Source organism: Microtus ochrogaster, chromosome 24 (assembly GCF_000317375.1).
Source record: "Microtus ochrogaster isolate Prairie Vole_2 chromosome 24, MicOch1.0, whole genome shotgun sequence".
Lineage (NCBI taxonomy): Eukaryota > Metazoa > Chordata > Mammalia > Rodentia > Cricetidae > Microtus > Microtus ochrogaster.
The window spans coordinates 36752602-36763839 of record NC_022024.1 but is presented as its reverse complement, the minus strand read 5'-3'; the positions used below and the strand labels follow the sequence as shown (position 1 = coordinate 36763839).

The window sequence follows — 11238 nt, the reverse complement described above, 5'->3', positions numbered from 1 at the left end:
ATTTCAAATAGGTCTGGGTGGGGTTGGTTCAATGAGTAAGGCATTTTGTTTGCAAGCACAAAAATCTGAGTTCAATCTCCAGATCCCACATAAAAGTATGAGGTATGAGGCTGGGTGTGGTGGTGAACACCTTCAGTTTCAGTATTTGGGAGGCAAGTGAATCTCTGTGAGTTGGAGGCCAGCCTGGTCTACATAGTAAGTTCCAGGATACCAGAGTTGCATAGGGAGGTACTTTCTCAAAACACAAAAGTAATAGGTATGGTCAAGAGCTCTTGTAATCCAAACACTCTGGGGTTCCCTGACCAGCCAGTCTATTCTAATTGGTGATCTCCAGGCCAATAAAAGACCTTGTTGCAAAGGAAACAGCTTTCTGAGGATGACACCCAGGGTTCCCCCAGCCTCAACAAGTGTGTAATATATATGGTGTATAAATAGAGGGGGGAAGAGAAAGAGAGAGATAGAGACCGTGTGTGTGTGTGTGTGTGTGTGTGTGTGTGTTTGTGTGTTTTTGTGTGTGTAGGGGAGATTTTAGGCTTTGAGACCCATGCCCTTGGTTGCAGCTATACCATTTCCTGAGACACTGGAAAAGATACATACAATTGACCAATAAGGACACAGTCCCATAAAAAAGATAAAGCCAGTTTCCAAGGGATAGTTCTCTTCCATCCTATCAGTCAACCACCCAGTTCTTTCCCCCAGGGCAGGCCAGAGCTGTTACTGCTTTCACATGTTCTCTCGGAGTGTCTCGGGGATTAGATCTCCCATACAGACAGACAGACAGACAGACACACATGCACACGCATGCACGCACTCAAGCCGCCCCCGATCAGGTGCATTCTTGAGGCACTGCAGCGTCTTTTCCTTTCTCCCTTCATTGTTAGAATTTGCATTTGTCATTGGTGTCACCTTGCCCCAGTTTCTTTTCCGAGGATTACCTCATTGCTGCATTCTTTGAACCCTTCTGGCCTGACAGCTCCAATTTGTCATTGGTTACAGAGATTCTTGGACCCTGGGTTGGTCCGCAGCCAAGGGATGGGGCTCATACCACACTTGAGCGGCGAATGTCCTCCCTGCCCATAACCGTTCACCCTCCTCTGGCCCACATCCTGCTCTGCACTTAGGCCTCTCTGCTTGCTAACACAGAGGTGTCACTGCTTGCAAATTCTTCTAATGCACAGCCGGGACATACATATGCATATTTGCCCGCTCGGATACAAGCATCCGTGATTATTTCTCTATATATCCATCTGCATGTATAACCCTCTAATGAAGTCACAATGCTGTCTGGACTTTCATCCAGTACCACGTGGCTCAGTTGTGCCTTCCTGATTGCTGTCTATTCTTCCTCTGCCGGTTAAGAAAAAGCTGACTCTCCCCCGTCCGTCACTCACTTGACCCCCATCCATGTGAACAGTTTCAGCCTGTGCCTAAAACAGGGGGAAACAACTCTACCAACCCCAGCACAGGCTTGTAGAAAGTATCATGACGTTCAGTCTTCACTCTTGTCCAAAGTTGCTCAGCCAGAAGCTTCTCCTCCACCTCCAAGGTTGTATGTTTGATCTTAAGTACCCCCTCCCCAAATCCATATTGAAAATCACCCCTTCTCGATCATCTTAGGAAAATGGGTCAGAGAGGGGATTATATCATCAGGGTAGAACCTTCCAGAAAGCAATCAGTGCTTGTTCTAGTTCCATTCTGCTAACTGTGTTAAAGCACTCTGAACAAAAGCAACTTTAGGGGAAAAAAAAAAAGAATTTATTTCAACTTCCCTTCCATCATTGAGGGAAGTCAGGGCAGGAACTCAAGTAGAAACTTGAAGCAGAGACCCTGGAAGAATGCTATTTGCTGGCTGACTTATAGACCCATGCTTGGTTAGCTTTCTTATACAGCCAAGGACCACCTCTCTAGGGAATAGTGCCGCCCACAGTGGGCTGGGCCCTCCTATATTAATTAATAATAAGGCAATCCCCACTGACATGCTCACAGGCTGGTCCAGTCTGGTCAGTTTCTCATCTGAGATGCCTTTTCTCAGGTGATTCTAGGCTGTATCAAGTTAACAATTAAGGCAGTGTTCTTAGAAAAAAAAGAACTCTGAAGGGCCCCTTGTTTCATCTGCTACATGAAGACATGCTAAGAAGGCACAGACTAAAAAATGGGTCATCATCAAACATGAACCTTTAGGCAATTTGAACTTGGACTTCCATGCCTCCAGACTACAAGAAATGAGTCATTGTCTATAAATCACACAGCTAATGGTCCTCCCTTACATCAGCCCAAATAAATAAAGGTGATTATAGCCAAGGTGGATGCTTTAACAACAATCTCCATTTCATCCTACATCCCGCTGGCTGCATCTCATTCAAGTCAAGGACAAGAGCCCTCCCATACATGTGTGATGTACTCCATGAGCTATGCATGGAGTCAAGGGTTTATGGAGTGCAGTTTTGGGGCATCTGCCGTTAAGAGAGAAGGATAACTCTGGTGCCATCCCCTTCAGTGGGGCTGATACAAGCTGATACTTATAAAGCCCTTGGATACACAGCTCGGATGTCTAAAGCTGTCCTTGGGTATCAGCTCTCCCAGTTATCTCCCTCTTGGAATGAGAGCAATCTGGCTTGAGTTTCTGCTGTTTCAGCCCTTGGAATGCCTTCTTCTTTATCTTTTCTTACTAAAAATAACAGCACAGCCATTTGTGCTGAGAGGTTGACGGGAATGTTTCCTCTCATTCACGTAGGACCCCACTCAGGTCTACAGTTATTCCCGTTTTACCAAGGAAGAAGTTAGAAGACTCGGAGACATTGCCCGTGGCATATTACTAGAAAATGCTAGCACCATAATGTTCTTCAGTTCTTACCCTCTTCCACCATCAACTCACTATGCCAAATTCTGTTCACCTGCCAAGGCATAGCTCAATGGGCAGGTTCTGGGGCCTCATCCAGTGATCTCAATGGATAGGTAGGTTCTCGGGCCTCATCTGGTGATCTCAATGGATAGGTAGGTTCTGGGGCCTCATCCAGTGACTCTGGGGTTTCTTTTGCATCCCTGGAGCCCATAACCATTGCTAATTCGCCATGGCAGTCCTCTGGCTCAAACCCAGTAAAGGCAGGCAGTGAATAGCCTAAGTAGGGTGCAGTTTTACATTCTTCAACTGAGCCATAGCCAGGATGTAGGCTGACCCTGTGAGCATTGTTGTCATAATTTTTGTCAGCTTGACACAAACCTAGGCATACCTAAGAAGAAGGACTCTGTTGAGAAATGGCCTCCATCAGATTGGCCGTGTTAGTGTGTATGTGTGGAGTTTGTTTGATTACTAATTGACGGAGGAGGACCCTACCTACTGTAGGTGGCACCATCTCTGGGCAGATGGGCCAGGGTTATATGAGAAAGGCAATTGAACTGAAAGAGCACACCAGTAAGCAGCATCCCCAGTGATCTCTGCATCAGTTCCTCTTCCCAGATTCCTGCTTGAGCTCCTGCCTGGGCTTTCCTCAGAGATGGGCTGTCTTGGTTACTGTTCTATTGCCATGGAGAGACATCATGAAGATACCTATAAAACGGAATATTTAATTGGGGACCTGCTTACAGGGACCCATATGTCCCTATCATACATCATCCCTCTCCCAGTCGGTAACTACGGGGCACCTATTACATGCTGAGTCCCGTTGGAACTGTATGCCCAGAGGACGGAGCAAAGCATGTTCTGTTTTTAGAGCTTCTCCCCGATCAGGACAGTTAGATGAGTATTCCTGAGCACAGTGCCAGGGAGAGAAGAGGAGAGGGAAGCAGGGCAGGGCATGGACAGCCATATAAGGACTGAACAAGAAGGTGTGCTGCAAGGGAGTCATATTCAAATGAAGCCTGAAAGATGAGCAAGGACTTAGGAAGGAAAGGTGGTAACAAAGGCCACCAGGGGCAAAGGGGAGAGTGAGTGTGTAGGACAGAATCCATACATGGGCAAGCACTTAGAAGGAAGACAGTTATGGCTGAAGAGAACAAAGTCCAAACAAGACGTTGGGAAGAGCAGCACAGCAGGCAGAGGTCACAAAGGCTTCCCAACTCTTCACCATGGGAAAGTAATCACTTCCTCCCTAAGATCATCTTTTTCCCTACATTTAAAAACCTATTTTTTAAAAAAAAAATCCCAGAATCACTAGGTGGTACACTGCCCTAGTTCTCCTCAAATGCAAGAGGTCATGCCTCTTACTCATTTTTCCATTATTGTAATAAAATACTTGAGATGATCAACTTAAAAGGAAGAAAGGTTTATTATTCAGATTCACAGTTTCAAAGGGTTTAGCTCGTGGTTACTTGTGCCTATTGTTTTGAGCCTGTGGTAGCACAAACAAGGGGGCTGCTCACATTATGGTGGCCAGGAAGCCAAGAAAGAGGCAAGAAGGACTTAGGTTTCTTCAAGAGTATAACCCCCCAAGACCTAACATCCTTTTCCCAGGCATCACTTGCTGAAGGTTCCCACACCTCCCAATAGCACCACAAGATGCTAAAAGTCAAGCCTTACCATGTGGGATCTGGAGTAGGGAACACTGAGGTACCAAAGTTTGTGCCATTTTATCTGAGCAGCCTTTTTATATTTCAATTTTAATCCTGGGGGCTGGAAAATGGCTCAGCGGTTAAACGCATTTTATTACTCCTACAGAGAGCCAGGATTTGCTTCCCAGCACCCACATGGCGGATAATAGACTTCCATAACTCCAATTTCTGTGGGTCTGAATCTCTCTTCTAAGCTCTATGGGCATTACACACACATGGAACACAGCGTGCAAACAAAGCACACACAAAAACATAAAATAAATAAACAAAAATATAAGTAAACACAGTTTAATCTTTAAATTTAAAAAAAAACATTTGGCAAACAATACACAATATCCAGGAATAAATAAATCAGTCAGCATTAATGGAAATTACAGAAAGGAAAATCAAGTTGAAGACAGGCTACAGATACAAAAGTAATGCTGTGTATATTGTGGGCCAGAGGTTTGAAACAACATCTGCTAACCACCAAAGTGAAGAAGAAAAGCAGATTAGTGGCAGAGATCCCTAATATCCTCAATGTGATCTGTTCTAACCCAGGAGAACCTCCATCTCTGGAAACTGGAAGGCCAACACAGGTTCTGCCATGCTGGAGCAGGTGGCCATGACGGAAAGGTAAGAGACAAAGGTTCTGTGGAGAGAGGCACCAGCATCCATGAGAATGGCACTCCAACCCCTGACCAGTGTCCCATAGAGCCATTTGCCAGTTCGCTGTCCCTTATGGTCAGCAGCAACAGCAGGGCACCTGCCAAAATAATGCTTACAGATGATAAGATTTCAGAGAAGGGAAGTGGTTTGCCCTTTGTCCCAGAGCTAAGAGAGGAACACTGAGATCCTGGCTTCAAGTCCAGAGACCTTCTGCTCTGCTGCCTCGGTAAGAGACTGAAGCCTTCATCAGTCCCCAGTTGCCTGCAAATAACTGGGAGAAAACATTTGTACTAAAACATCAAAATATGGATAAGGGCCTTCCTCAGACCTTCTGAAGAAGGAAAAGCCAGTTCCCCATAAATTGTGTGTACTCTGGGGTGCACTGTAGCTGAAGGACCTACAGGTCTTCGTCCTGTCGGGCACTGCTGTGTAGCCTTCTCAGTTGAGAGAGGTCTGGGCATCTGTTCTCTGAACCTGCCCTAGGAGTTCACCGAACACTGCCTGCGAGCATGCAGCAGTAGTGGCCAGAGCATGCGCTCTAAGGTCAGTAAACACTGAGAGCCTACTGCATGCCAGTGTGCTGAGCAGAAAAGCGGCCACGGCAAAGGGCGCTGACTCGATTCTCTCCTCTGAGAACCATGGGTCATCTGTAAGCATCAGAACATAGCTCATTCGTTTGAGCTTTGGGGATGTAGCTTTTGTTGATGAAAACTCAAGAGGCATGCTTTCAGGAGAGACCTGAGACCCCATCTCCGTTGAGATCATTTCTTTCACGGTTGTCTGTTCAAACTTCTCCAACCATGGTTCACAGCGTCACTAGGCTTAAAGTCTCAGGGTCAAGTCTGACAGAAAGAAACCATCTTTTCCCGTCATTTCATCCAAAGCCTGAAATGGAACCTTATTGACTGCTTAGCCAGGCTTGGGATCATAGGATCATCCCTAAGCCAATCACGGGCCGAGAAGGCTGTGGGATTGTGTTTGAGTAAACCTATGGCAAGTTACGACTCTAGAGGCTGGAGTTGAGCCTTCCTCTGTAGCAACAGTGACTGAGTCCCAGGAAGGATGTAATGCCACACACTGAGAAGTCTTTAGTAGGAAGGAAAGTAACTGCCCCACCTATGTTAAAGACAGCCACCTTTCCCCACTTGTCTAAGGGATGACACAACTGCAGGTGAACACAATAATGTTAGGGCAGCATGAGCATTGAACACTTGTAGAAGAAAGAAGGAGAAGGGGCACCCAGTGAAATTTAGGGAAGGAGAGACCAGAGCGTGGTTCCTGAAGGACTAGGTACCAGCTTGAATGAGTGGGCCCCTGAAGGAGCTAGCTTTTGTTTCATCTCAACAACAATGTCACAAGCAGTCACTGTGCACCAGTTTTAGAGCTCGGCCTTGGAGCAGGTGGTGGGGAAGAGAGACATTAGCCCCGCCCCTGTGGAACCTCCAGTTTAGGGTCTCTAAGCTCAGGAAGCCAGATGAACCAAGGTGGGTACCCTCTGCCCTTTCTAGATAAGCTAACAGACAGTTCTGAACTTGTTCTGAAAAATGAAGGTAAATCTGCATGCCCTTAGAAAGGCTAACCATGGCAGAGGACCCTGCCAGGGTGGATACCTGCCTTTCTCAGCAGGCCAAGCTAGGAGATGCTAGCTGTTATCTGGGAACTCCCTTGTACCAGCTAATCTTGTGAGGTTGTGCCAAGTACCTGGCACACCGCTCCCCCAGGCAGGGGCATTCATGGACAGCCAGTGCCCTCTTCTTCATGACTCTCGCAGTCAGTAAGTCCTACCCTCTCCCTGGCCTCCGAAGTTTATGGTGGGGACCTCCAGCACATCACCATCCCGTGGCTCTGCTCTGTCTCAAGCCACAAGGATGCCTCCAACAGGAACCTGGAAGACAGGACAGGGTCTGCTCAGCCTAACATGCACTGTCCCTCAGACAGTCGTGAGTTGTACCCATGGCCTGAACAGAACTCCCTGGTCCCATTCCTACACTTTCAAAGTCTCTGGAGCCCCTTAAGCAGACCCACGCCCTCCATGGTTCCTGAACAATTCATTCAGTTTGATTAGTGCTAGTCTACCTGGTTGAAGGGAGGACCTTTCCCATATTTCCTGGCCTCTGGGGTTTCTGGCCCTAGGGTGATACACACACATAACTTAGATGTCCACTGTTTGAAAAAAAAAAAAGCCTTTGGAAACTAGTTGCCTCCAGTCCTAAGTCTAGACTTGTATCTCTCTTGGGAAGAACCTGACTCATTAGTGTGTCTCAGGCACAGTGCTCCTTGAGCGCGTTGTGTCCCATGAGTCAACACCAAATACAGTAACTCTAACACCTGGCTCCCGAAGCCTCTCAAAAGCCCCAGGGATGAATATTGTTGCCAAATGTGGCTGTGCATCAGTCAGAGCATTGTACGTTGCATTGAGAATAGGTAGAGACCACTCAATAACGCAGGGTAGAGTCCAGAAGCTGCCCGTTTATCTGTACAGGGGCTGCATTATCTTTGGAGCCCCAAGTACAAGAAGCATCAAATGAAGGAACCAGAGGCATCAGGAAGGAAAGGCTCGTTCAAAATCACCGAGAAACTAATAAGAAACTTTCATAACACAGGCCAGGGAGACAGGTCAGTCCAGAAAGCACTTACCACACAAGAATGAGGGCATGGGTTCCATCCCCAGATCGCACATTTAAAAAGCCAAGCGGGTGTGGCAGAATGCAGCACTGGGGAGAGAGAGAAACAAGAGGATCCTGGAGCTCGCTGGCCAGCCAGCTACACTGTTCAGTGAGCTCCATATGGAGTGGGAGACCTTGCCTCAAAAGTCAAGGTAGGGGGCTCCTGAGGAACAACACCCAAGGTTCACTTTGGGCCCTGCCACCCATATGTGCAATTTGTGCATACATGTGCTCCTACCCAATATGTGTTCTCTCTCTCTCTCTCTCTCTCTCTCTCTCTCTCTCTCTCTCTCTTTCTCTCTTTCTCTGTGTGTGTGTGTGTCTCCCTCTCTCTCTCTGTGTCTCTCTCTGTCTCCCTCTCTCCCTGTGTCTCTCTATGTCTCCCTCTCTCTGTCTGTCTTTCTCTGTCTGTCTCTCTCTCTGTGTCTCTGTGTCTCTCTGTCTCTCTGTCTCTCTCTGTCTCTCTCTCTGTCTCTCTCTCTCTCTTTCTCTCTTTCTCTGTGTCTCTGTGTGTCTCCCTCTCTCCCTGTGTCTCTCTATGTCTCCCTCTCTGTCTGTCTCTCTCTGTCTGTCTCTCTCTCTGTGTCTCTGTCTCTCTGTCTCTCTGTCTCTCTGTCTCTCTCTCTCTCTCTCTCTCTCTCTCTCTCTCTCTCGTCTCTCTCTCTCCCCAGTTCCTCCATATCAAGTAAAAACAGACACACTGTGGCAGGCTCCAAATGAAGGGAAGGAGGTTTGCTTACAACCTGGACACAGACACGATCTGGGACTGGAAGCCACACCTGTTAGTTATTACTCTCTCAGCCTCAGCATCCTCGCCTGAAAGCAATGAGTTCAACCCTCCCTCCTTGGTCAGTTTGAGCTAGAATTAGAAAGAATGAGGAGTTAGCCTTCCAGGCACAGTAAGGGGTCTTTATCCTGCCTTTTACTCCCAGCACGCTCCTGGCTGCTGTTGGATCTCTCGAACTAGGGTTGGGTTCCAGTTGTAGAACTAGGTGACCATGACCATGTTACTGCCCTGCTGCATAACCTCAGAAAGAGACCTTCTCTCTAGGCCTCAGTGGGCCCTGGTGGATACGATCAAAGAGTGGGTTCTTAGAAATTGTCAGCCATGCTCCCTCCTCATTCCAGGTCACGTGGCTCAAATGCACAAATAGATCTGAGAGCCAAGTGTCCTGCATGACCTCAGAGAGTGGGGAGAGAAGCAGGGACATTAACAACACAAAGTCCCCTGTGGCCACCAAATCTAGTCCACAAGGAAAGCCAAGTGCAGGCCCAGAAGATCTCCCCAGATACAACCAACCCCTTGTCGCAGGGTCAAAGTTCACAGCCCAGATCTGTCCCCAGCAAAGCAAACTGGCCCTGCAGCCGTCAGTCACAGGAATAGGAACAAAAGCAATTGGTCCAGAAGGCCAGGCCCCCAGGAAAGTCAGGAGCTGTCTGAAGGAGCTCCCCTGCCCCCACATCCCTCCCACCCCAACTCCAGGAGAATGAGGTCCTTTGTCCCCCACAGGCTCTTGTCTGGCTGGGGCTCTGAGCAGGGAGGGTAGCCTGGAGGGATTTTTAGAGTCCTTCAAGCTGCTTTCCCAAGGGAAAAGGACTGCAGGGGTGGCTGGGTGTCGGGATGGCCCTGGATGGGGGCAAGGCAAGCTTCCTGCTGCTGCAGAGTCGAGGTCTGGGGACAACAGCCAAAGGGTGTCCGCGGGTCTCCGAGACCTCCTGGTTCTTATTCCTTCTCTTCTTCATCCTCTGTCCCTGCTTCTTGAGTGCCCCCACTCCTTGGTCTTCCTTCTCTGTCTCCCTCTGACCTCTTGCCTTGCATCTTACCCTATGCTCACTGTCAGTCTGTCTGTCTTTGCAGGTACAGGCTATGGGTGGACAGCTGCTCAGAAATGTTCGGCGGCCTAGACATATGTGCTGTCAAGGCTGTCCACAGCAAGGATGGGAGAGATTATATCATCGAGGTGAGGAATGGAGCGGGACGGTCCAGCCTGGACCATCCCAGAAGGAAACAGTTCCTAGCTGACCAACCCCCAGCTCTGGCCTGCCTCACATAGCTCAGGGCATAGGGAGTCACCCAGAGTGCTTCATGCACCCACCTCAGCTTCAGCAACACTGGGAGCCTTCCTGCTCAGCACCCTGACCTCAGAGCCCAGAACTCGGGGCACAGTTCTTCCCAGCTTATCAGGCTAAGACTCTACACGATTCTGTGCCCATGTCCAGTGTCCTCAGTGTTCAAGGACATGATATGAATGCAATTCCCTTACCACCATGCAAGGTTCTATCCTTAAGTTCTTTCCACAGACGTGGGCCCCAGAGGATTCTTTAGGCCAGGTACTGGGTAATTCTGAGACACAGTCTTGAGCACAGCAAAATTAGCAAGCTGCAAGAGAAGATAACTTTTAAAAAATGGCAAAGCATTGTTAAGCAAAAGGTCACCCATTGTACAGAGTGTAGCCGGAGGGACAGATGCAACTGCCAGAAATAGAATTGTAAGAGATTCAAAGGTGGTCACTGGGATCCAGAACCGCTTTAAGGACCCTTCTGCAGCCCGTGCATCTCTCCATCCCACAGTATCCTCTTCCCCTTACAACCCCTTCCTGCTCTCCTCAAGGGCTCCTTCTCCTCTCTCCTCCACCTCCCAGCCTCCAGCACTTCTGCAGCTTTAACCTGAAATGCCCTGGTGGCCTCAAGGCTCCCCTCCAATCTCAGCTACCAGCTTGACAGTCACATGCGGTCCTTTCTGCCCACTCCTTCCGTGAGGCTCACTTCTCAACCCATGAGGCAAGGGAGGAACGGGCTGACACTAGGCCAAGACACGTGAGGGGAGCCCCGTAGCCACCCTTCCCCTGCAGCTATGTGGGCTGCTCTGAGAGGCACATGGCTGGGATGACCACAGTAGCCAGGCAGTCCTCATGTCTGCCCCACTGCCCGAGGACCAACAAACAGGCAAAGAACATCGGGTAACTGAATGGGTAGGAGTATGGCACCTTAGAAAGGCACACCAGCGGATCAGGGAGGGGCTGCCTTGGCAGTGGGGGTTGGGGGAGCCGAGAGCCCAGGGCCAGAGACAGTCTCATTAGTTGGCTCACCAGAAAGGCTGGATGCTACCACCAGTAAGCGGCATCTATATGTAGGATCCCATCCTTGCCTCAGGTTGGAGAATACTCTTCCTCTGACTATTCCCAGAACAGAAGTGAGTGGAGGTCCTCTTCACCTGGGACATTAGCAACTCCTGGCAAACCACCCAGCATCACCTTTCCTCCCTAGGACGCTAGACATGACTCTGGTTCGGGCTCACACACACTCATTTCTTCACTCTGGGCACCGGGCTTGAAGCCGAATGAACAGGGCTCAGATGGGGCAGGGGAGTAGGAAA

The 11238-nt window shown here is 48.9% G+C and overlaps 1 protein-coding gene across 2 annotated transcripts in view; it reads left to right on the top strand.

Annotated features, from left to right (window-relative positions):
- Syn3 (synapsin III) overlaps positions 1–11238 on the top strand; it is a 391824-nt gene that overhangs the window by 364149 nt on the left and 16437 nt on the right. For both annotated transcript variants that reach the window (XR_003377952.1, XM_026784484.1), the window contains exons 9-10: positions 5089–5163; positions 9721–9823. Coding sequence is in view for 1 of the 2 variants with exons in the window: in XM_026784484.1 (XP_026640285.1) it covers positions 5089–5163; positions 9721–9823 (178 nt within the window). In the remaining variant the exon portion in view is untranslated. The remainder of the gene's footprint in view (positions 1–5088; positions 5164–9720; positions 9824–11238) is intronic.